This window comes from Hypanus sabinus, chromosome 8 (assembly GCF_030144855.1).
Source record: "Hypanus sabinus isolate sHypSab1 chromosome 8, sHypSab1.hap1, whole genome shotgun sequence".
Lineage (NCBI taxonomy): Eukaryota > Metazoa > Chordata > Chondrichthyes > Myliobatiformes > Dasyatidae > Hypanus > Hypanus sabinus.
Window position 1 is genome coordinate 174,385,810 of NC_082713.1, and position 27,057 is coordinate 174,412,866.

A 27,057-nucleotide genomic window follows, 5' to 3' on the forward strand; every position below is an offset into this window, starting at 1 on the left:
TACAGAATCCAGCAGCAATTTAATTCAATCTGATTACTTACACAGGCATATATCAATCACCAAAATCTTGCTTTAAAATATAAACACATGAGAGACACCATAACTTACTATAAATTCATGCCTGATCCAGTTTTAGAGTCAGAATCTTACAAATTATATGTTGATCAATACATTAATACAGATAGGACAATCCATAATAACAGTCCGGATATCACAGGATAAACAATCAAGAACAACTTACTTAATAGATATAGCCATTCCAAACACACACATTCCTTGACTAATGGAATGCTTCACAATAAGGTATTGTTTGTGTTAAGTCATTCAACCAAATTATTTTCTCTGTCAATCAGCTTCCAAATGTTGCTACTGTACTCTGTAATTCATTGCCACACCCCCTATTGATTCACTTTTTCTCATCATATATTCACTGTCATACCTACCACTGTCCAGAGCCCTAGTCTCTGATTTTTGACCCTGCTCCACTGACCATTCAACTAATGGTTCCCCAATCTGCTTTCAGACTTTAGAAGAGTGGTGTATTCTAACAATTGCTTAGAAGCAGTGAAAATGGCACATAATTTTGAAGTGAGCAGGAAATAAGAAGATTAACTAGCAGTGTCATTCTTCCTTGGCCCAGAAATCTGAGGGACAAATAACATGCCAGAGTTAACTGGAGTCCACTCACTTTCTTCTTCAGTCTGTAGAAAGTAAGACAGGAAATTCAAGGAAACCTTTTCACCCACAGAGTGGTATCTGTTTGGAACCCATCACCACGGGGTGAGCGAGGGGTGAACAGCAGGGATGGATTTAAAAGGTCTGTTGTGGAAAAGACTGCAGGGTCCAGCTGGGCTGAGCTGACTCCTGACTGTACACAGGGTGTGTTGTGGATTCACTAAGTACTTGAGAGTACCCATTGAAGGTGAATATCAGCAGAAGAAACTCCTTCCCTGATGAGTGACCAGGGTGCAGAACTAGGTTTAATGAGCAACAGCAATAATCGTAGAGTTCATCACTTTTTAAACTTGTCTCTGGATGTGATGTTTACATATCCAGCATGTAGCTTATATGAACTCTTTCCCAGTGTGACCTCCATAGTATGTCATAAGGTTAGATGACCGAGTGAATCCCTTCCAACATTCACAACAGGTGAACAGCCTCTTCCTGTGTGAACTCAATAATGTACATTCAGCTGAGATGACTCAGTGAATCTCTCCCACAGTCTGAGCAGGTGAACAACATCTCCCCAGTGTGAGCTCACCAGTGAGTCTGCAGACTGTATGGTCAAATTAATCCATTCACATACACAGAACCGGTGACTGCCCTCTATCCAGTATGAACTCGTTGGTGTCTCTGTAGGCTGGATGACTGAGTGAATCCCTTCCCACAGACTGAGCACGTGAATAGCCTCACCCCATTGTGAATTCGCTGGTGTGCCATTAGGTCAAATGACTGACTGAATTGCTTCCCACAATCAGAGCAGGTGAATGGCTTTTCCCCAGTGTGAACTCGCTGATGTACCTTCAGTTGAGATGACTGAGTAAATCCCTTCCCACAGTCTGAGCAGGTGAAAGGCCATACTCCAGTGTGAACTAACTGATGTGCCAGTAGGTGAGATGATAAAGTGAATCCCTTCCCACAGTCTGAGCAGTTGAACGGTCTCTCCCAGGTGTGAACTGACTGGTGTACCAGTAGGTCGGATGACCGAGTGAATCCCTTCCCACAGTCTGAGCAGGTGAATGGCCTCTCCCCAGTATGAACTCGCTGATGTACCTTCAGTTGAGATGACTGAGTGAATCCCTTCCCACAATCTGAGCAGGTGAATGGCCTCTCCCCAGTGTGAACTCGCTGATGTACCTTCAGTTGAGATGACTGAGTGAATCTCTTCCCACAATCTGAGCAGGTGAATGGCCTCTCCCCAGTGTGAACTCGCTGATGTACCTTCAATTGAAATGAGTGAGCAAATCCCTTTTCACACACAGAACAGATGAACGGCCTCTCTCCAGTGTGAACTCGCTGGTGTCTCTGTCGACTGGATGAATGAATGAATCCCTTCCCACAATCTGAGCAGGTGAACGGCCACATCCCAGTGTGAACTGACTGGTGTGTCTGTAGGTCAGATGACTGAGTGAATCCCATTCCACAATCTGAACAGATGAACAGCCTCTCACCATTGTGAACTTGCTGATGTACCTTCAGTTGAGATGACCGAGTGAATCCCTTCCCACAAACTGAGCAGGTGAATGGTTTCTCTCCAGTGTGAACTCGCTGATGTACCTTCAGTTGAGATGACCGAGCGAATCCCTTCCCACAGTCTGAGCAGGTGAATGGCCTTTCTCCAGTGTGAACTGACGTGTGTATCTGTAGGTGGCATGACTGAGTGAACCCTTTCCCACATTCTGAGCAGGAAAATGGCCATTCCCCAGTGTGAACTGGCTGATGTGCCAGTAGGTGGGATGACCGAGTGAAGCCCTTCCCACAGACTGAGCAAGTGAATGGCCTCGCCCCACTGTGAACTCGCTGGTGTGCCATTAAGTCAGATGATCGAGTGAATCCCTTCCCACAATCTGAGCAACTGAATGGCCTCTCCCCAGTGTGAACTCGCTGATGTACCTTCAGCTGAGATGACCGAGTGAACCCCTTCCCACATTCTAAGCAGGTAAATGGCTTCTCCCCAGTGTGAACTGACTGGTGTCCCAGTAGGTCAGATGATTGAATGAATCCCTTACCACAGTCTGAGCAGGTAAATGGTCTCTCCCCTGTGTGAACTCGCCGATGTACCCTCAGTTGATATGAACAAGAGAATCCCTTCCCACACACAGAACAGGTGAATGGCCATTCCCCTGTATGAACTGACTGGTGTGCTAGTAGGTGAGATGACCGACTGAATCCCTTCCCACAGTCAGAGCAGGTAAATGGCCTCTCCCCACTGTGAACTCGCTGGTGTGCCATTAGGTCAGATGACTGACTACTTCCTTTCCCACAATTTCAGCAGGTAAATGGCCTCTCCCCAGTGTGAACTGACTGGTGTGTCTACAGGTAAGATGATCAACTGAATCCCTTCACACACACAGAACAGGTGAATGGCCTTGCCCCAATGTGAACCCACTGATGTACCTTCAGTTGAGATGATCATGTGAATCCCCTCCCACAGCTGAGCAGGAAGGAGGAGTGAGTGAATCCCTTCACACAGTTGAGCAGATGAATCACTTCTCCCCTGTGTGAAATGACAGCCATGCCAGTAAATCAGATGACCGAGTGATTCCCTTCCCACAGTCTAAGCAGGAAGGAAGAGAGAGTGAATCCCTTACTCAACTTCTTAATTATCTGGACAGAGACAGTAAAACTGATGTGTGGTGTTTGAGATTCCTGTACACAAATTCTTTGCCGATTTTAACCTGTAAAAAGATTTACAGAATACATCAATGGATGAAGGATAACATTTCAGATGAGAGTTTAATTGCCAATGTGAGATCTGACATCACACTATTACAGTAAGATTTATCCCAAGTTGAAGAGACAAATACAGGGCAAAATTCAGGAATCTGGACTGACCATCAAATTCTCTGATGATTTTCCTGTCTGTGTAAGAATGGGACAAGCTGTATTCAATCTGTGACTTGGCTCAATTTGCCTCTCTCCTTTAGTATTCACTGTTCCCTCTAAGCTGCACAGCTGTGCAATAACTGAAATATTCTCGCGCAAAAAGCCTTTGTTGCCACACAGCTGGAATTTCCTTTTATATGATGTTAATTTGAAGTGCTGTACAGTTTTCAGGCTGTGCATATATTTCCTGCTCAGACCAATCGTTGTTCTGTGCAGCTGTTAAAAAGATATAAGTGAACATTAGTTCTGGTCACAGAGTCACAGAAAAATACAGCACAGAAAGAGGCCCTATGGCCCATCAAACTCGTGCCAAACTATTTAAAGTGCCTATTCCCATCAATCTGCATCCAGACCATACCTCTCCACCTAGGTCCCTATGCAAATTTATCTTAAATGTTAAAAATCAAGCTCGCATGCACTACTTACATAGAAACATAGAAAGCCTACAGAAGATTACAGGCCCTTTGGCACACAATGCTGGGCCGAACATGTTTAGAAACTACCTCGGGTTACCCATAGCCCTTTATTTTTCTAAGTTCCATGTACCTATCCAGGAGTCTTTTAAAAGATCCTATTGTATCTGCCTCTACCACCATCGCAGGCAGCCCATTCCACACACTCACCATTCTGCATAGAAAACTTACCCCTGATCTCTGTACCTACTTCCAAGCACCTTAAAACTGTGCTCTCTCATGCTAGCCATTTCAGTCCTGGGAAAAAGCCTCTGACTATCCACATGATCAATGCCTCTCATTATCTTATATACCTCTATCAAGTCACCTCTCATCCTCCATCACTCTACGGAGAAAAGGCCAAGTTCACTCAACCTGTTCTCATAAGGCATGCTCCCCAATTCAGGCAACATCCTTGAAGATCTCCTCTACACCCTTTCTATGGCTTCCACATCCTTCTTGTAGTGAGGTGACTAGAACTGAGCATAGTACTCCAAGTGGAGTCTGAACATGATCCTATATAGCTGTAACAAGCTATATAGGATTATAGAGCTATTTGAGCTGTTACACTCACAGCTGATTCCCACTCTCTCAGTCCAATGAGTGAAGAAGTTTCCCCTCATGTTCCCATTAAGCTTTTCACTTTTTCACCCTTAACACATGACTTCTAGTTCTAGTCCCACCCAACCTAGTGGAAAAAGCCTGCTTGCACTTACCCTATCTGTACCTTTCATAATTCTGTATACCTCTATCAAATCTTCCCGCAATCTTCTACCTTCCAAGGAATAAAGTCCTATCCTATTCAATCTTTCCTTATAACTCAGGTCCTCCAGACCTAGCAACATCTTTGTGAATTTCTCTGCACTTTTTCAAACTTATTGACAACTTTCCTGTAAGCAGGTGACCAAAACTTCACACAATACTCCAAATTAAGCCTCACCAAGGTCTTGTACAACTCCAACATAACATCCCATCTCCTGTGCTCAATACTTTCAATTTATAAAGCCAATGTAGCAAAAGCTTTGTTTACGACCCCATATACCTATGACACCACTTTCAGTGAATTATAAACCTGTATTCCCAGATCCCTTTGTTCTACAGACCTCCTCGGTGCCCTACCATTCACCATTCACTACTCCAGTTGGTCCTACTGGAGAGTAACACCTCGCGCTTGTCTGCATATTCCGTTTTTCAGGCCATTTTTGCAGCTAAGCCAGATCCCACTGCAAGCTATAATAGTCTTCCTTGCTGTCCACTACACCCTCAATCAGCAAATTTAATGATCCAGTTAACCACATTATCATCCATTTCACAGATATAGATGACAAACAATAATGGACCTAGCCCTGATGCCTGCGGCACACCACTAGTCACAGGCCTCCAGTCAGAAAGACAACCATCTACTACCACACTCTGGCTTCTCCCACAAAGCCAATATCTAATCCAACTTACTACCTCATCTTGAATGCTGAGCAACTGAATCTTCTTGACCAACCTTCCAAGCGGGAATTTGTCAAGTGCTGTACTAAAGTCCATGCAGACAACATCCATCGCGGTGCCTTCATCAACATTCCTGATAACTTCCTTAAAAAACTCTGTAAGGTGGTTAAAGATGACCTACCACGCATAAACCCATGCTGATCATCCTTAATCAGTCCATGTCTATCCAAACACTTATATATCGGATCCCTTAGAATACCTTCCAATAACTTTCTCACTACTGATGTCAAGCTCACTAGTGTATAATTTCCTGGTTTATTTTTAGAGCCTTTCTTGAACAGCAGAACCACACTGACTGTCCTTCAATCCTCTGATACCCCACCTGTCACTAAGGATAATTTAAATTTCTCTGCTAGGGTCCCAACAAATTCTGCACTAGCCCTGCAGGACCTAAGGGAACAACTTGTCAGGCCCTGGGGATTTATGCATGCTAATGCATAAAACCTCCACCTCTGTAATCTGTATAGGGTCCATGAAGTTGATGTTGTTTTGCTTCACTTCTATAGACTCTGTCCGTCTCTGAGTAAATACAGGTGCAAAAGATACCCCCATCTCTTTTGGCTCTTCATATGGATTACCATTCTGATCTTCCAGAGGACCAATTCTGACCCTAGTAATCGTTCTGCTCTTAACATTTCTGTGGAATACCTTAGGATTCTTATTTACCTTGTTGGCTAGGGTAACCTCATTCTTCTTTTATCCCTCCTGATTTCTTTCTTAAGTGTTCTCCTGAATTGCTTACACTTCATAAGCACCCCATTTGTTCCTATTTGTCTTAACTTGCTATGCATCTTTTTTCTGGTGTGATAGGGGATTTGTTAGGAGAACAGAACTAGAAGGGGACTAATATTCTAGTGGTAAGGCTTGCTAGTGTTGCACAGGGGTGGGGTGGGGGGGGAGGGTGTTTAAACTAAAGTTACAGGGGGATGGGAGCCAGAGTGCCAGAACAGACAGTGGAAAGACTGTGGAGACAGATGTTGTAAGACCTCAGGCAAAGTCAGGAATCAAAAGGTTGAGCATGGTTGACCAACAAATGTCCTGAGCTCCATCTACTTCAATGCATGAAGTATCATAGGAAAGGCAGTTGACCTCAGGGCATGGAATTATGATATTGTAGCCATTAGTGAGACTTGGTTACACCCGACAGCCTGAAGGAGTTAAAAGGCATAAAAGCATAAAGAACATAAAAAAGTAGGAGCAGAAGTAGGCCATCTGGCCTGTTGAGCCTGCTCTGCCATTCAATAAGATCGTGGCTGATGTGGCCGTGGACTCATCTCCACCTACCAGCCTTTTCCCCATAACCCTTAAATCCCCATCTATGCAAAAATCTATCCAACCTTGCCTTAAATATATTTACTGAGGTAGCCTCCAATGCTTCATTGGGCAGAGAATTCCACATCTTCACAACTCTCTGGGAAAATCAGTTCCTCCTCATCTCCACCCTAAATCTACTTCCCCGAATCTTGAGGCTATGTCCCCTAGTGCTAGTCTCACCTACCAGTGGAAACGACTTTCCTGCCTCTATCTTATCTATCCCTTTCATAATTTTACCATGTTTCTATAAGATTTCTTCTTGTTCTTCTGAGTCCCAGGCAACTCAATCTCTCCTCGTAGTCTAACCCCCTCATCTCTGGAATCAATTTGGTGAACCTCCTCTGCACTGCCTCCAAAATCAGTATATCCTTCCTCAATCAGACCAGAACAGCATGCAGTACTCCAGATGCAGCCTCACCAGTACCCTGTACAATTGCAGCATAACCTCCCTGCACTTAAATTCAATCCCTCTTATAGCAAAGGCTATTTGCCTTCTCAATAGCCTGCTGCACCTGCAATCCAATCTTTTGTGATTCATGCACAAGCATTCCCAAGTCTCTGCATGCTGCAATTTTTACCATTTAAATAATAATCTGCTCTTTCATTTTTCCTTCCAAAGTGGATGACCTTGCATTTACCAGCATTGTACTCCAACTGCCTGACCCTTGCCCACTCACTCAGCCTATCTATCTCTCTGCAGACTCTCTGTATCTTCTGCACAATTTGCTTTTCCACTCAATTTAGTATCATCAGCAAATTTAGATACACTACACTCGGTCCCTTCTTCCAGATTGTTAATATTTATCATGAACAGTTGCAGGCCCAGTACCGACTCCTGTGGCACACTGCTTACCACTGATTGCCAACCAGAGTAACACCCGTGTATCCCATCTCTGCTTTCTATTAGTTAACCAATCCTCTATTCATGCTAATACATCATCTCCAACTCTATGCATCCTAATCTTATGGATAAGTCTTTTATGTGGCACCGTATTGAACATCTTCTGGAAATCCAAGTAAATAACATCAATCTGTATGTGTATAAATGTCTCTCACCAGCAAACTTCATCATGATCGCCATGACTCCAATATTTCTACTATGTTTTTAATGCTTCTTAATTGTACACGATTTTTTTATGTTCTGTCGCTGAGCAGCAGTAAACTATCTGATTGGCCTATCAGAGTTTTCTTTGGGAACTAGTTGACTTGATCACAGCTACCTGGACTATTCTTCTTCCCGCCTTGTCTCTTGCAAAAATGCCATCCCCTTCTCGCAATTCCTCCGTCTCCGCCGCATCTGCTCTCAGAATGAGTCTTTTCATTCCAGGACAAAGGAGATATCTTCCTTTTTTAAAGGGGCTTCCCTTCCTCCACCAACAACTCCGCTCTCAAACGCATCTCTCCCATTTCACGCACATCTGCTCTCACCTCATCCTCCCACCAGCCCACTGGGGATAGGGTTCCCCTTGTCCTCACCTACCACCCCATCAGCCTCTGGATCCAACATATAATTCTCCTTCCGCCACCTCCAACGGGATCCCACCACCAAGCACATCTTTCCCTCCCCCCCCCCCCTTCTGCTTTCAACAAGGATCGCTCCCTACGTGACTCCCTTGTCCATTCGTCCCCCCCATCCCTTCCCACCAATTTCCCTTCCGGCACTTATCCTTGTAAGTGGAACAAGTGCTACACCTGCCCTTACACCTCCTCCCTCACCACCATTCAGGGCCTCAGACAGTCCTTCCAGGTGAGGAATCACTTCACCTGGGAGTCAACTGGTGTGATATACTGCATCCGGTACTCCCAGTGCAGCCTTCTATATATTGGTGAGACCCGACACAGACTGGGAGACCATTTCGCTGAACACCTACGCTGTCCGCCAGAGAAAGCAGGATCTCCCAGTGGCCACACATTTTAATTCCACATCTCATTCCCATTCTGATATGTTTATCCCTGGCCTCCTCCACTGTCAAGATGAAGCCACACTCAGGTTGGAGAAACTACACCTTATATTCCGTCTAGGTAGCCTCCAACTTGATGGCATAAACATTGATTTCTCTAACTTCCATTAATGCCTCCCTCCCCTTCTTACCCCATCCCTATGTACAATGTCCTGTGTATGTTACTCAAAATGGCCTCTTTGGTTTGTTACAAGTAGGAATGCTTCTTTGTCAGATAAGTGTTTTTCTCGCCATTGTTTCGCTTTAGAATGGCTGATATGGTAATTGTATTCATTTGTTAATCAATGGGGAATGTTATTGTGTCTTTTGATGCTGGGAACTTGGGGGAGGGGTTTTCACAGGTTTTTGGGTGTGAGGAAGAGGCCGAGGAAGACGCCGAGGAAGGTGGACGTGTGCTGGACTGCTCGTAAGACCACCGGGGTGGTCCCAGGTGCGACGGCCGGATGGGTCAATTGGTTCGTTGATTGAGCTCCAACGAGTGCACTAAACAGACTGAACTTTGATAAGTTGGCGCCTTTTGTTTTTTCCTTGTATGTATATATATATTGTATTGCCTACTGCTCTTTTAATTTTAGTAAACTCTTTAAAGTGTATTTCATAACGGTATTTGTTGTGGGTTTGATACTGTTGGCGGGCGCGAGGCATAAACTCGATTCTCACAGCACCTACGTGTACGGGAGGCGGGTTGGTGAATGGCTGGGTTTCCTTTTCCCCTAGACATATACCAGCCTTTTGGGTAAGTGTTACACCTATTTATTTATTTATTTATCCCCCCTTTTTTCTTCTTTTCTCTCATTTTTCTCTCTCTGTCCCTCTCACAATCACTCCTTGCCTGCTCTCCATCTCCCTCTGGTGCTCCCCTCCCCTTTCTTTCTCCCTAGGCCTCCCTTCCCATGATCCTTTCCCTTCTCCAGATGTGTATCCCTTTTGCCAATCAACTTTACAGCTCTTAGCTCCATTCCACCCCCTCCTGTCTTCTCCTATCATTTCGGATCTCCCCCACCCCCTCTCAAATCTCTTACTATCTCTCCTTTCAGTTAGTCCTGATGAAGGGTTCCGGCCCGAAGCGTCGACTGTACCTCTTCCTATAGATGCTGCTTGGCCTGCTGCATTCCACCAGCAGTTTTTGTCAGTTGACTTGATCAGCATTTCTGATCTGGCTATTGTTCACAATTGCACTTTATTAAAAAAAACCTGTTCTCCTCTATCCACTTCGCTCATTATATCCTCAAAGAACTCCAGTCAGTTTGTCAAACAGGACCTGCCTTTGCTGAATCCATGCTGCGTCTTCCTGATGGATCCATTTCTTTCCAGATGCCTCGCTATTTCTTCTTTAAATATAGCTTCAAGTATTTTCCCAACTACAGATGTTAAACTAACTGGCCTATAGTTATCTGCCTTTTGCCCACTGGCATGACGTTCGCCATCTTCCAATCTGCCAGGAGCTGCCCAGAGTCCAGAGAATTTTGGTAAATCAACACCAAAGCCTCTATGATAACTTCTGCCATTTCTTTCAGTATCTGGGATGCATTCCATTAAGATGAGGGGACTTACCTATCTTCAGGCTCACAAACTCGCTCAGCAATACCTCTTTAAATTATAGCTATTGTATCAAGGTCCTCACCTTCCAACAGATCAATAACATCTCTTTGGCATGTTAGTTGCATTGTCCACTGTGAAGACCGGCACAAAATAGTCATTCAAAGCCTCAGCTATTTCCTCATTACCCAATATCAATTCCCCCTTCTCATCCTCCAAGTGACCTACATTCACTTTAGCCACACTTTTCCACTTTACATAATTATAAAAACTTTTACTTTGAATGGGGCACGACTGCACAAGCGCATGTTCGTCAGCCAGTGAGAACAGCAAGAAGAGTTTAAAAACAACAGATTTATACAGCGGGCATCAGAGTAGAGGGAGACAGAGTAGGAAGGCTTTGGCTCAAAGGGATTCAGCGATAACAGGTCGAGGCGAGGTAGGTTATCTGTGTAGAATACAGACTGAAAGTATGTGTGTGAGGCCAGTTTTCTGTGCTCGGTGTCAGATGTGGGAGGTCCGGACGGTCACATCTGCACCAGATGCATTGAGCTGCAGCTCCTTAGGGACTGCGTTAGGGAACTGGAGATGCAGCTTGATGACCTTCATCTGGTCAGGGAGAGTGAGGAGGTGATAGAGAGGAGCTATAGGGAGGTAGTCACTCCGGGGCCTGGGGAGACAGATAAGTGGATAACCGTCATGAAAGGGAAGGGCAAGAGGCAGATGCTAGAGTATCTCAATGCTGTCCCCCTTAACAATAAGTATTCCTGTTTGAGTACTGTTGGGGGAGACGGCCTACCTGGAGGAAGCAACAGTGGTCGTGCCTCTGGCACAGAGTTTAGTCCTGTGACTCAAAAGGTAAGGAAAGGAAGAAGATGTCAGCAGTGATAGAGGACTTTATATTTAGGGGGTCAGACAAGTGATTCTGTGAATGCAGGAAAGAAACACAGATGGTAGTTTGCCTCCCAGGTGCCAAGATCTTGAATGTTTCTGATCACGTCCACGATATCTTGAAGTGGGAAGGAGAACAGCCAGAGGTCGTGGTACATATTGGTACCAATGATATAGGTAGGAAAAGGGAGGAGGTCCTGAAAATAGACTATAGGGAGTTAGGAAGGAAGTTGAGAAGCAGGACTTCAAAGGTAGTAATCTCTGGATTACTGCCTGTGCCACGTGACAGTGAGTATAGGAATAGAATGAGGTGAAGGATAAATGTGTGGCTGAGGGATTGGAGCAGGGGGCTGGGATTCAGATTTCTGTATCATTGGGACTTCTTTTGGGGCAGGTGTGAGTGCAAAAAGGATAGGTTGCACTTGAATCCCAGGGGGACCAATATCCTGGTGGGGAGGCTTGCTAAGGCTATTGGGGAGAGTTTAAACTAGAATTGCTGGGGGGTGGGAACCGAACCGATGTGATGGAGGAAAGGGAGGTTGTCTCACAAATAGAGAAAGCTTGGAGACAGTGCGAGAGGGAGGATAGGCAGGTGATTGAGAAGGGATGCACTCAGACCAATGGTTTGAGATGTGTCTATTTTGATGCAAGGAGTATTATGAAGAAAGCAGATGAGCGTGGATCAGCTCTTGGAGCTATGACGTTGTGGCCATTACAGAGACTTGGATGGTGCAGGGGCAGGAATGGCTACTTCAAGTGCCAGGCTTTAGATATTCCAGAAAGGACAGGAAGGGAGGCAAAAGTGGTGGGAGCATGGCACTGTTGATCAGGGATAGTGTCACGGCTGCAGAAAAGGAGGAAGTCATGGAGGGATTGTCTACGGAGTCACTGTGGGTGGAAGTTAGAAATAGGAAGGGGTCAATAACTCTACTGGGTGTATTTTATAGACCACCCAATAGTAACAGGGACATCAAGGAGCAGATGGGGAAATTGGATTCTGCAAAGGTGTAATAATAACAGGGTTGTTGTGGTGGGAGATTTTAATTTCCCAAATATTGATTGGCATCTCCCTAGAGTGAGGGGTTTAGATGGGGTGGAGTCTGTTAGGTGTGTTCAGAAAGGTTTCTTAACACAGTATGTAGATAAGCCTACAAGAGGAGAGGCTGTACTTGATCTGGTATTCGGAAATGAACCTGGTCAGGTGTCAGGTCTCTCAGTGGGAGAGCATTTTGGAGATAGTGATCACAATTCTATCTCCTTTCCCATAGTATTGGAGAGGGATAGGTGCAGACAAGTTAGGGAAATGTTTAATTGGAATAAGGAGAAACATGAGCCTATCAGGCAGGAACTTGGAAGCATAAATTGGAAACAGATGTTCTCACAGAAATGTACAGAAGAAATGTAGCACATGTTCACGGGATGTTTGTGTGGGGTTCTGCATAGGTACGTTCCAATGAGACAGGGAAAGGATGTAGGGCACAGGAACTGTGGTGTACAAAGGCTGTTGTAAATCTAGTCAAGAGGAAAAGAAGAGCTTATAAAAGGTTCAAAAAAACTAGGTAATTGTAGAGATCTAAAAGATTATAAGGCTAGCTAGCAGGAAGGAGCTTAAGAATGAAATCAGGAGAGACAAAAGGGCCATGAGAAGGCCTTGGCAGTCAGGATTAAGGAAAACCCCAAGGCATTCTACAAGTATGTGAAGAGCAAGAGGATAAAATGCAAGAGAATAGGACCAATCAAGTGTGACAGTGGAAAAGTGTATATGGAACCAGAGGAGATAGCAGAGGTACATAATGAATACTTTGCTTCAGTACTCACTACAGAAAAGGATCTTGGCGATTGTAAGGATGACTTGCAGCGACTGAAAAGCTTGAGCATGTAGTTATTGAGGAAGAGGATTTGCTGGAGCTTTCAGAAAGTATCAAGTCACCGGGACTGGATGGGATGTATCCCAGGCTACTCTGGGAAGCAAGGGAGGAGATTGCTGAGCCTCTGGGGGTGAGCTTTGCATCATCAATGAGGACGAGAGAGGTTCCGGAGGATTGGAGGGTTGCGGATGTTGTTCCTTTATTCAAGGAAGGGAGTAGAGATAGTCCAGGAAATTATAGGCCAGTGAGTCTTACTTCAGTGGTTGGTAAGTTGATGAAGAAGATCCTAAGAAGCAGGAATTATGAACATTTGGAGAGGCATAATATGATCAAGAATGGCTTTGTCAAAGGCAGGCCATGCCTTATGGGCCTGACTGAATTTTTGAGGATGTGACTAAATACATTGATGAAGATGAGCCGTAGATGTAGTGTATATGGATTTCAGCAAGGCATTTGATAAGGTACCCCATTTAAGGCTTATTGAGAAAGTAAGGAGGCATGGGATCCAAGGGAACATTGCTTTGTGGATCCAGAACTGGCTTGCCCATAGAAAGCAAAGAGGAGTTGAAGGTGGTTCATATTCTGCATGGAGGTCAGTGAACAGTGGTGTGCCTCGGGGAACTGTTCTGGGACCCCTACTCTTTGTGATTTTTATAAGTGACCTGAATGAGCAACTGGAGGGATGGGTTAGTAAATTTGCCGATGACACAAAGTTTGGGGTTTGGGGGTGTTGTGGATAGTGTGGAGAGCTGTCAGAGGTTACAGCGGGACATTGATAGGATGCAAAACTAGGCTGAGAAGTGGCAGATGGAGTTAAACTCATGTAAGTGTGAGGTGGTTCATTTTGGTAGGTCAAATATGATGGTAGAATATAATATTAATGGTAAGACTCTTGGCAGTGGAGAGGATCAGAGGGATCTTGGGGTCCAAGTCCATAGGATACTCAAAGCTGCTACGCAGGTTGACTGTGGTTAAGAAGTTGACTGTGTAAAACTTTGCCAATCTTTCATATGCTATAAAACAGAGTCTGGTACAATGGTCACCTCTATCTATGTCTTTGGTAGGTCGTATTAATGTTGTTAAAATGTATGTTCTCCCCAAATTTTTATACCTATTTCAATCTATCCCAATTTTTATTCCAAAATCTTTTTTTGATTCCTTAGACTATTATTTTGTCATATCTGTGGCAGAATAAGCGCTCTAGAATTAATAAAATCCATCTCCAAAAATCTAAAAAAGAGGGTGGCATGGCTTTACCTAACTTTCGTTTATATTATTGGGCAGCTAATATACGTTGTGCTACCTTCTGGTCTTTCTTCCATGGCCAACCCGAGTGCCCTAACTGGGTGGCGATGGAGCCGAGCTCCACTAAAGAATTATCTATCTCTGCACTTCTTGGCTCTGCACTCCCTAGTAGTCTGCCCAGATCAATAGCTAATCCTCTTGTTAGACACACTTTGTGTATATGGGCTCAGATCAGGAAATGCTATGGTTTCCAGGGATTTTCCGTTTCCAGCCCTATTGCTCATAATCACCTTTTTTTACCTACTACATACGATTCAGCATTCCAGGTTTGGTCTAGGAAGGGCATTAGACATTTTGAAGATCTTTTCATTGATAATCGCTTCGCTTCTTTTCAGCAGCTCTCTGTTAAGTTCAATCTGCCCAATGCTCATTTTTTCAGATATCTCCAAATCCGACACTTTATTGCTCCTTTAATTCCTAACTTTCCTGAAATGCCTGCGAAAAATGCTATGGACCTATTTCTTTCCATGAATCCACTAGGTAAAGGCTTAATATCAATCATCCGAGATAATCTAGCAGCCTTACGACGGGCCCCCATGGATAAAATCAAAATGGCCTGGGAGCAGGATTTAAATATCCCCTTATCTGAGGAGAGCTGGGATTCAGTTCTCAAATCGGTTAACTCAACCTCTCTTTATGCTCGCCACTGCCTTTTACAGTTTAAGATTGTTCATAGAGCCCATTTGTCTAAATCTAAACTATCTTGATTCTACCCTAGCGTTAGTCCGCTCTGTGATAAATGCAAGAGGGGCGTGGCCTCTCTCATCCAGATGTACTGGTTCTGTCCTAGCTTGGAGAAATTCTGGAAAGATGTCTTCTCTACGTTATCGTGTATTCTGAATCAGCACCTAGAACCAAACCCCTTAATTGCTCTGTTCGATTTTTGGGGCGAGACAGATTTATGTCTGGGTCCGACCAAATGCAGAACATTATCCTTTGCCTCTCTCCTGGCTAGACGCTTGATCCTCTTTAGATGAAGAGATGTTGCCCTGCCCACTCATGCTCAATGGCTTAACGACATCATGGCCTGTTTGGACCTTGAAAAAATTCATTATTCAATTCTCAATTCGGATTTAAAGTTCCATAAGGTCTGGGGACCTTTTATCAAGTACTTTCATAACCTTCCTCTTGACTAGTGTTTTTTTTTCTTTTCGGTCCCTTGCTTTCAGCTCCTTTTTTTTCTGGTAGAAGGCATTATTACCCTCTGTTGCTAAGTGTATTCACAGTCTGGGAGTTTGGCTGTCCTGACTTATACTCTCTATATTGTGTTGTGGTTGGTCTGGAGTTGCTGTTGTTTTTTTTCTTGTGCTGCGGGGCTTGGGGAGGACACTAAGCTTACTTGTCTTTAATTCAGGTGCTTTTTTTTGCTAAATTCTCTTCCTTTGTAGTACATTGTTATTGTATGCTTAATTTTGCACTGCTTTAATGTTCCTCATTGGGAGTTGGGGTTTTTAATTTGTAAAATGTTTTGAAAAACTAATAAAAAAAAATTAAAAAAAAAAAGAAGTTGACTGTGGTGCATCGGCCTTCATCAACCATGGGATTGAGTTTAAGAGCAGAGAGCTATATAGAACCCTATTCATACCCCACTTGGAGTACTGTGTTTAATTCTGGTCGCCTCACTACAGGAAGGACATGGAAACCATAGAAAGGGTGCAGAGGAGATTTACAATGATGTTGCCTGGATTGGACAGCATGCCTTATGAGAATAGGTTGAGTGAAAGCCTTTTCTCCTTGGAGCGACAGAGGATGAGAGATGACCTGATAGAGGTGCACAAGAGGCATTGATCATATGGATAGTCAGAAGCTTTTTCACAGGGCTGAAATGGCTAGCACGAGAGGGCAAAGTTTTAAGGCGCTTGGAAATGAGTAGTTTTTTTTTAGGTTTTTTTTACACGCAGAGAGTAGCGAGTATGTGGAACAGGCTGCTGGTGGCAGTGTTGGAGCCGGAAACAATAAGGTCTTTTAAGAGACTCCTGGATAGGTACATGGGGCTTAGAAAAATAGAGGGCTATAGGTAAGCCTCGGTAGTTCTAGGGAAAGGACATATTTAGCACAGCTTTGTGGGCTGAAGGGCCTGTATTGTGCTGTTGGTTTTCTATGTTTCTACTATCTGTTTTAATATTTTGTGCTAGTTTACTTTCACGATCTAGCTTCCTTTTCTTAATTGCTCGCTTAGTGGTTCTTTGTTGCTTTTTAATTTTTTCCCAATCTTACAGTTTCCAATACCTCTGGCAACTTCGTATACATGAGCTTTTAGTTTGATGCCTTCTTTTATTCCTTAGTTATCCAAGGCTGACTCTCCCCACCCTTACTGTCCTTGCTTTTAACTGGAATATAGTTGAGCACAGTGAAAAATTTATTTGAAAGTCTTCCATTGTTCCTCAACTGTCCCACCATATACAATGTGCTCCCAGTCTACACTAGCCAAATCCTCCTTCATCCCATTGTATCTCCATTGTTTAGGCAGAATACACCGGTTTTAGATTGAACTATTGCACCCTCCATTTGTATGAGAAATTCAATCATACTGTGATCACTCTTTCCAAGAGGGTCCCTAACTACAAGATCACTAAACCCTCACCCTTCCTAATGCTTCCGTATCCTTGGATATTTAAATCCCAATCCTCTCCACCTGTAACCATGTCTCTGTAATGACCATTAAATCATACCTCTTTGTACTGATTTGAGCCACAAGTTCACTGACCTTGATTCGAATAAAGTGCCCATACACTCATCGTGCTTTTAAAATCTTATAACCTTTTACTCTTTTGCACTTGATTTTTCTTCACTCTTACTCTTTTTTTCTTTTGCTTTTTCTTTAACTTTACCACACTATTTTTACTTTATCCATACTTCTCCAATCTGTTGAACCCCCCCCCCCACTATTTAGTTTAAAGCCTTATCCACAGCCCCAGTTATATGATTCTCTAGGATCCAGGTCCCATCATCGTTCAGGTGGAGCCTGTGCTATTGGTACAGCTTCCTCTTTCCCCAATACTGGAGTCAATTTCCCAAGAATTCAAACCTACTTCTCCCACATCAATCCTTGAGCCACACATTTAACTCTGTAATCCTCTTGATCTTATGCCAAGTTGCACATGGCTCAGGTAGTAATCCAGAAATTACCACCTTTTTGGTTCTGCTTTTTAATTTTGTCCCTAGTGGCTCAAATTCCCTCAGCAGAACTTCTTTCCTCATTCTACCTACGCCATTGGTATGCCTCATGGACCATGACAACTGAATCTTCCCCCTCCCACTGCAAATTCCTCTATAGGTCAGATAAGATGTCCCGAACCCGGGCACCAGGCAGGCTTCGGGACACTCTATCCTGATGACAGAGAACTCCGTCTATTCTCCTGACTATACCATCCCAATTACCACTACATTTCTCTTCTCTTCCCGCTCTTGAATGGCTCGCTGAATTACTGTGCTACAGTTAGGCTGGTCATCCTTCCTACAGCCCCCACTTTCATTCACACAGGGAGCAAGAATCTCCAACCTGCTGGGCAAGCTCAAGGGCTGAGGCTCCTCCAGCACTGTCTCTTGGATCCCACTACCTGGCTCACTCGCAGTCACACCCTCTTTTCCCTGACCAGAGCTCTTGATATCTCTTCAATATCTCTTGAAAACCAAGGTTCCTTATACAAGTTATCTTTCATCTTTTATTCTGACAAGCATATACAAGCTTTGTACTTTCAAAATTTTACTTTTGCAGGCCTCCCACTTATCAAGTACACCTTTGCCAGAAAACAGACTGTCAAAATCCACACTTGCCAGCCATCCTTTCTGATAGCATCAAAATTGATGTTCCTCCAATTTAGAATCTCTACCCATGACCCAGATTTACCTTTTTCCATATTTACTTTCAATCTCATGGCATTATGATCACTAGATGCAGTGTCCCTTACACTCTTCTGTCACCAGCCCTGAATCATTTCCTAATAGCAGATGAAATATCACTCACTCTGTCACTGCGGCTTCTTCATACTGATTAAGGAAGCCTTCCTAACACGTTTGACAAACTCTATCCTATCTCTTCTTTTTACAGCATAGGAGCCCCAGTCAATACGTGGAAAGCTAAAAATAGTTCCTATAACAGCCTTATGTTTCTTGGAATAGGCTGCAATCTCTCTACAAAGTTGTTCCTCTAAATCCCTCAGACTGCTGGGTGCAACCAAGTCTCACCAGTAGCTACAATATCATAATTCCACACCCTGAGCTCATCTGCCTTTCCTATGATACTTCTTGCATTGAAATATATGGAGCTCAGGAAGTTGCACCATGCTCAACCTTTTGATTCCTAACTTTGTCTGAGGTCTTAACAACACCTCCACAGTCTCTCCACTATATGGGCACTCTGGTTCCCAAACCCCGCAACTCTAGTTTAACCCGCCTCCCAACCTTTGCAGCACCAGCAAGCCTTACTGCTAGGATATTACTCCCCTTCTAGTTCTGTTCCCCTAACAAACAAATCCCTTATTACCACTTTGACTTTTCTCTGCCAGGTTATTCGATCCCCACCAACAGTATCTAAAGGGGTATGCCTTTTGTTTAGGGGGGTAGCCATAAGAGTACTCTGCAATGGCTATTTAACTCCATTCCCCTTTCTGACAGACACCCATTTTCCTGTTTCCTGCACCTTGGGGGTAACTCACCTCTCTTCATGTCATATCTATCATCCCCTACAAATCCCAAATGATCGTAATTCATCTATTTCCAGTTCCATCTCCTTAAAGTACAGTGTTACAAGCTGCAGCTGGATGTACATGTTCTAGGTGAAGGTGTCAGGGACACTGGAAGTCTCCCTGCCTTCCCACAAGAGTAGCATACCACTATCCTGACTGGCACCTCTAGCTACAGTTTTTATTGCCTCATTGGACTGAAGCCTCAAAATCCCTGCTCTAACGTTGTCCACTCCACTTGCCCTTGGCTTATATTAATTTTTTCTTGCCAATCAATCCCAAATGCTGGTTATCAGCTGCCCAAAATACCAAACTGCCTTGAATCGACCTCTTTTCTACTCGATCACTGCTCAATGAAGCACCACAGTCCATTGGAGTTTAGCACAGTTGTGGTGTGAAAGCCATAGGTCACTTGTTATCCAGGACAAAGGTGTTTAATAAATCATTATGTACCCAGAAAGAATGGGACAAAACATGTTCCCACGAGCAGAAAGGTTCAGAAGAGGAGGTAGAACAAAAATGATTTTTCTCAAGAACTATAACTGACGAAAGGATTTTTTCTCTTTTTTCCGAGTTCCTTATCCTTGTATTTAGTTAGCTGGAGCTCGCCTTTGTCTGAGAGGTTCATCCGCTCCCATTCCCTCCGTCTTCGCTCATTAGCACAAAATTCCCCACGGCTCAGGTACGGATCGTGGGGCTGAGAGAAAGGGAAAGGACCGGGACTGTCCCGGGTGTCCGGAGCTCACAACAACAGTCCCTCAGTACGGGTACGGCAGCTGGTGCTGATGAAACCCCGCCCAGTTCCCCGCTCCTACCTGTTACGGAAACTCCTGAGCCTGTTGTCTACTGAGCGCATGCGCGACCACTGCGCACATCCATGACCCCGACGCCTGCGCTTTTGACAGCTTGCGAATTCTGAAACACGGAAGTTTCTGGGTAAGCACGGTGCGATGAAAGGTGTCTGCAAGCCCCGGTTCCATGTCTCATGCCTCAGTGTTTTTATGTAGAAAATTCAGCAGCTACTTTAACACAGTAAGCTCCCATAAACAATACACTCAATATTAACAATCATTCCGCGTGTCAAATGTCAAAGTCCAACCCACTTACAGATTCAAGTTTCAAACACAAAAGATGCTGCAGTTGCTGGAAATACAGCGCAACACACACGAAGTGTTGGAGGAACTCAGCAGGTCAGGCAGCATCTAAGCAGAAGAATATACAATCCAGGCATGCTGAAGGGGCTCGGTCTAAAACGTCGACTATTTATTCCTCTCCATAGTTGCTTCCTGATCCCCTGAGATCCTCCGGTATCTTGCAGAAGTAAACAACACTTTTTTTTTCAGTCAGTCTCCAAATCTGATCATTTATTTGTAGCCACATCCGATCTGATTCCCTCCTCCTCCCCGTAAACTTTAACACCCATCTCTTTCTGGAGCCTTAAGCCTCGCTCATGTTGGTCCCTCTGAGCCTGCCCTATCAAAGGTTCAAGTGTTCATTTTTTTCAAAGGTTCAACGAAGATTTACCTACCATTCTGCTGTTAAACTTTAGAGGAGATTGGTGAATTGCACCAACCCAGTTGTCGTTGTCATGTCGGTACAACTACATATCAATTAAAATAAAAGCGCGCGCACACACGCAGGAAGTGAGGTTAACGCTTACGTTCACTTTGCAGAGCGGGAGCAGATCAATACGCATGCGTAGTAATCAGTCCCTAATCAAAGCTAAGAGGAGTCTGTGCTAAAAGAGATTACACATACGTTACACTCACTCCCCCTTTAGATTAATGTAACATATAACTATATGTAACAATTTCCCTTTAATAAACCATATTTAAATAGGCATGCTTTCACCATAGCAGTCCATCAGTAACTTCACTTTCCTAGAGTCAGTCTTTCGGACGGCGCTCTGTTTCTTTCACAATAGCGCTTTTGAACCTGTGAAACGGTATTAGGATTAACAGGTGTCTTGCCAAAGCTTTCTCTATTGCAGGTGGCATGTCGCTTTTAGTGACATGATCACCACTGAGAAGTAGGTCCGGTGGTGATAATGTGTACGTTTTGTTGGATGCATTCGACTCAGGTGTGTTCTTTGGCTAGGCATCCAGTAGCTGGTCCTCATGACATCTCTATGTATAATCTCCAACATCCACTGTATACATCAGTAGTCCAGTTCTTGTGGCTATCCTTCTCTTCTTGGGAATCATGCGCTAGGAGTTCCTGTCCAACCTCGAAGCTCCTTGCCAATTCACTTGGAAACTGGCTGAACTGTTTATACTGCAGTTTTCTCTGTAGATCTGATTTCAGGAGGTCTATGCAAAACCTCAGATTCCTGCTTATGAACAGTATTGCAGGTCTTTGATTTGTTATCACCTGAACAGAGTTCCGATAAAGAAAAAAGAAGCTGTCCATCTTATGCTGTGCAGCAATGTCCTCCCTGTCCATCACTTTATTAGATTCCTTGAAGGCTTCAATAAACCTTTCAGCTCACCCATTCTTTGCTGGGTGGTGAGGAATTGACTTAAAGTGTTTGATGCCAATTTTTTCATCAATAATCCAAACTCTTCTGATGTGTTAATAGTTTCAATAGAAACTATAGTTTCTAATAGTGTCAATAGAAGCTGGTGCTAATAGTTTACCAGGCCAAAATATGACCTGAGGTGTGACACATTTTCCAGTTTGGGTGCCTGCGACACTGCTTCAATCTTCTCTTGTGAGAAGATGAGCATGGCCAAGTCCCTCTACTCAACCTTGGTGATAATGCCAGATGCCTCCAAGCTCTACAGTTCAGCATTCTCTTTAGGACGTGCTTTATGGAATCTTGGTGTTGCTGCTTCACCTAGTTCAATTCAGGCCTTTATGCCTTTGAGTTTGCCAGTACTCTTCTCAAACACTTTCTCATTATCATTAAGCAGCCATGACAGTCTCTGGTTAGTACTATTGTTTGGACTGCAGTTGCCTGTTGATGACACATTGAGAGCTTTGAATATATGCCATTCTAGTTGGATTGTTCTCAATCATTCATATCTGAAAAGTGCTGGCCCTCGACTTTTCAACACATAAAGCTCCATCTGATGTGTTTTGCCTCCGTACATCACATTTACTTTCAGTTTGCCTCTGGGAGACACTTTTTCACCTGTGTAGGTCCTTACCGAGGTCTTTTCTAATGGTAGCTTACAAAACTGTCAGCCTCTGAAATTATAGACAAAGCTGACACTGTATCCAGCTCCATTTTCAGTTTTACACCAGACTCTGTGGTTTTCCTGTTTGGTTGTGCTTTTTATCTGACTTGCACATTCTCTCAATGTGACTTGTCTGTGACAATTCCTGCAAATTTTTTTTCTTTGAACCAACAGTTATTTGTATCATAGGTTGATATGCCATATTGATAACTTTTTTGGTCCCTTCAGGGACATTTATTTGGTTTCACATTCTAAAGTCTCTTTCTGTGGTTCTGTTGCATCCTTTGCTGCAGTGTCTAATGATATTGCAAAGGTCAATCCCTGTTCTAAGGTTAGGTCTCTTTCTGACAGTAGCCTTTTTTGAATGTTTTGACTATGTATGCTACATACAAACCTGTCCCTTAAAGCATCAGGAAGTCCATTTCTAAAGTCACAGTTATTGGGAAAGTGTGCACATTTCTGCAATGTATTCAGAAATGCTTTCATCCTTTGACTGGTTACTTTTGTAAAATCTAAATCTCTCAGCTATTACTAATGTTTTAGGACTTAAGTGATTTTGTAAAGTTGTGACAATTTCCTTGAACAGCTTGCTTGCTGTCTTTTCAGGAGTTGCTAAGTTGTGTAAAAGCCTGTAGTTTTAGCACCCATTAAGCTAAGAAGCGTGGAAATTTTATTTTCCTCATCCATATCGTTCATTTTACAATATAGTTCAACCCTCTCCATATACTGACAGCCCATCAGCGGCAGGAGCAGGCCACAGTGATGAGGATTTTTGCAGGTCCACAATGCTTGTTTAAAAGGAGAGTTTTTCACCATTCAGGCTCATTTTGATGGCTTAATCAGCGGCAGGAGCAGTCCACAACAACAAAGTTTCTTGCAGGTCAGCAACGCTTGTTTAAAAGGAGAGTTTCACAGGAGTTTAGGCTCATTTCAGATGGGACAAGCGGGGGGCAGACATTGTTGGGAGTAGACAAGTGGTGAAAGTAGGAGTGTCAGGCTTTGGCTCAAAATAGGTTTCGGCCTGGAAAAGGCTTTGGCTCTGGGCAAGTTTCTGGTAAGGTTAAAGTTTTTTTATTTTTCTCTTACAGTACCAAATGTAGTAAGTGGCTGTTGTGTGTTCTTCATGCCGGACTAATGCGAGTCCTGGGAAGAATCTTCCAGGGAACTACCTCTGCATGAAGTACATCTGGCTGCAGCTCCTTGAAAACTGTTAGGGATCTGGAGCAGCAGCTGGATAAGTGGGGAGATAATCGGTCAGAGTTACAGGGAAGTAGTCACACCAAAGTTGCAGGAGGCAAATAGCTGGGTGACTGTCAGGAGAAATGGAAAAGTGAATAGGCAGTTAGCGTAGAGCACCCCTGTGGCCATTCCTCTCAATAATAAGAATAGCATTTTGGATACTGTAATGGGGTATGACTTCCCAAATGAATGCCATGGAGACTGGGTTACTGGCAGTGAGCACAGATCCGTGATGCAGAAGGGAAAGAGGGAGAAGAGGGGAGTGGTAGTGATATGGGACTCATAGACGGGGACAAACAGGAGATTCTGTGCTTGTGAACGGGACACTGGGATGGTATGTTGCTCCCAGGTGCCAGGGTCAGAGACATCTTGGATTGTGTCCACAATATTTTGAAGAGGGAGGGAGAACAACCTGATGACTTGGTACATATTGGTACCAATGACACAGGAAGGTAAGACAATGAGGTCCTGAAAACAGAAGTTAGCGAGGGTGCTGTGGTTATGGAGAGAAAGGATATGGAGAGAAGGCAGGAGATCAAGGCTGATGGAAAAATGGATCAGCCACGATGAAATGGTGGAATAGAATTGGTGGGCCAAATAGGTAATTCTACTCCTAGTTCTTTTATCTTAGACCTTATAACTCCAGCCCCCTCACCGGACTTGTATGGAACTTGGCTCATTGCCAGTTCTGCTAACAGCCAAGGGACTCAACCTTGAGAAAGCATCCCTTCATAAAGAATAGGTGTCTAGAGTCGGTATGATTTGGGATTCAATCAAACAGGAACATCATGAGGTTCTGATGAAAGAAACTTGATTTCAGCAAATGCAGCATTAATACTGCCTATACACAATTGACAGTCAGCAAAAAGTAACAAATACTGTAAATTCCAGTGTATAAGCTGACCCGGAGTATAAGCTGGCCTCCCATTTTCAAGGTTAAAAAAGTGACTTTTTCATGTTACCTATGTATAAGCCGACCCCTTTTGTAAAGGTTTTTGATTTAACCAGAAAAGATCACAACATCTCACATGCCGGTTCTCAGCTTTGCCAGATCCGGAACCTGAAAATTTTGTGAACCATTACCTGCTTAGAAAATAAGCCTACACATTGTAGAGCATTATAAGCGAATTCTTAATAAATAAATAAATCAGGGAGGGAAGTTTTGGATTTGGTTCCCAATGATAATGAATCCTCTGAAATGTTACCCCCGTGAAACCATCATAATCTCGTTAAAACATAACACGGGGTGGCAGGATCAGTACGCATACTCAGTATTGAGTTTGCGACCACCATGTACAAAAGATTAAAACGAATGCGATATGATGCTGGCTTCAAGCTGAAGGTTGTTGATTTTGCTAAAGGAACAAATAATTATGCAGCTGCTAAGAAGTTTAGTGTAAACTAGAAACTAGTGAGAGAGTGGAGAAAGGCAGAGGACATGCTGAGGGAAATGCGCAAACCGCGGTAAAACATGCCAGTGGCCAGAACTCAAAGAAAATGTTTTAGAGTGGGTGAATCACCAGCAATTGTCTGGATACATTGTTACCAGAGAAATGATTTGAGTTCAAACGTTGAAATGGGACAAAAAACACCGTGAAGTCAGTGAAAATTTCAAAGCTACACAAAGTTGGTTCACCCGATTTATGAATAGACATGATCTTGTGTTGAGACAAAAATCAAAGATTGCTCAGAAAATTCCCGCGGGGTGTTGTTGTTTACGTTCAAGAACGCTGCTGGATGGACGAAGCGGGTTGCTTGAAGTGGGTTAAAGAGGCATGGCGTCAACGTCCCGAAGGTTTCAGGAAGGAAAAGTCACTACTTGTCTGGGACATGTTCAAAGCGCACTTGTCAAGTGAGACAAAAGCAGCACTGAAAGTTGAAAATACGGATACTGCAGTCATCCCCAGTGGTTTGACATCCATGCTCCAGCCACTAGATGTGAGTTTAAACAACCATTCATGCATCGACAGTGCAACGAATTTGACTCAAAAACAGCCAATAAATATGACCCGTCTTCCGTGTATTTGTTTTTCCAAAGTTGACACCCTCTGTATAAGCCAACCCCTTAATTTTAGGACCATAATTTAGGGCCAAATTCTCGTCTTGTACACCGGAATCTATGGTATTTAGACTTTCAAAAAACCTTTGTCAAGGTGCCACACATGAGGCTGTTTACCAAGTTAAGAGCCCATGTATTACAGGAAATTTTCTGGCATGGTTAGAGCATTGGCTGATTGGTAGGAGGCTGCAAATAGGAAAAAAAGGATCCTTTTCTGGTTGGCAGCCAGTGACTAGTGGTGTTCCACAGGAGTCAGTGTTGGGACCACTTCTTCTTATGCTGTATATGAATGATTTAGATGATGGAATAGATGGCTTTGTTGCCAAGTTTGCAAATGATACAAAGATTGGTGGAGGGGAAGGTACTATTAAGGAAACGGGTAGGACGCAGAAGGACTTAGATAGGTTAGGAGAATGGGCAAAAAAGTGGCAAATGAAATACAATGTTGGAAAATGCTTGATCATGCACTTTGGAAGTAGAAATACAGTGCAGACTATTCTCTAAAAGGGGAGAAAATCCAGGAATCTGAGATGAAGAGGGACTTGGAAATCCTTGTGCAGAATACCCTGAAGGTTAACTTGCAGTTCAATTTGGTGGTGAGGAAGGCAAATGCCATGTTAGCGTTCATTTCAAGAGGTCCAGGATACAAAAGCAAGGGTGTGATGCTGAGGCTTTATAAGGCACTGGTGAGGCCTCACCTTGCATATTGTGAACAGTTTTGGGTTCCTCATCTTAGAAAAGATGTGCTGGCATTGGAGAGCATCTAGTGGAAGTTTACAAGGATGATTCCACAAATGAAATGGTTATCATACGAGGAACGTTTGATAGCTCTGGGTCTGTACTTGCTGGAATTCAGAAGGATGGGGGGGGGGGGTTCTCATTGAAACCTTTTGAATGTTGAAAGGCCTAGACAGAGTAGATGAGGAAAGGATATTTTCCATGGTGGGAGAATCTAGGACAAGAAGGCACAGCCTCAGGATAGAGGGATGCCCTTTCAAAACAGAGATGCTGAGAAATTTCTTTAGCCAAAGGGTAGTGAACTTGTGGAATTTGTTGCCATATGCAGCTGTAGGTGCCAGGTCATTGGGTGCATTTAAGGCAGAGATTGATAGGTTTTTGATTGGACATGGAATCAAAGGTTATGGGGAGAAGGCCGGGAACTATAGTTGAAGAAGAGATAGAAAAAAGAATCAGCCATGATTGAGTGGTGGAGGAGACTTGATGAAGATGGCCTAATTCTGCTTCTATGTCTTATGGTCTCTCCGAACATCTAAAGTTCTCTTATCTATCCATCCCTGTCCTTCAAGTCCAGGAGCTTTACCTGATTGCTTTGACAACATAGCTTTCTGAATTTCATGCTCAGTAATTGGAGCATCAAGCATCTGTTGATCTTCAACAGTAATTTGAGGAAATTTAATCTTATGTAAAAAAAAAGCATTCATATTGGAAGAATCTGCAG

The 27,057-nt window shown here is 43.6% G+C and overlaps 1 protein-coding gene across 1 annotated transcript; it reads right to left on the reverse strand.

Moving 5' to 3' along the window:
* On the reverse strand, positions 1-25,606 carry LOC132398747 (zinc finger protein 420-like). Its single transcript, XM_059978618.1, has 3 exons — positions 20,650-25,606; positions 19,937-20,036; positions 1-3,822 (listed from the first exon to the last, which is right to left on the reverse strand). Exon 3 carries the CDS (start codon positions 2,950-2,952, stop codon positions 1,327-1,329), a length of 1,626 nt encoding a protein of 541 aa, XP_059834601.1. The 5' UTR covers positions 2,953-3,822; positions 19,937-20,036; positions 20,650-25,606; the 3' UTR covers positions 1-1,326.
* Positions 25,607-27,057: the final 1,451 nt, after the last annotated feature.

Coding starts and splice junctions, on each gene's coding strand:
- LOC132398747 (XM_059978618.1), bottom strand. CDS start 2,952: ATGGCACACCAGCGAGTTCACAGTGGGGAGAGGCCATTTACCTGCTCT.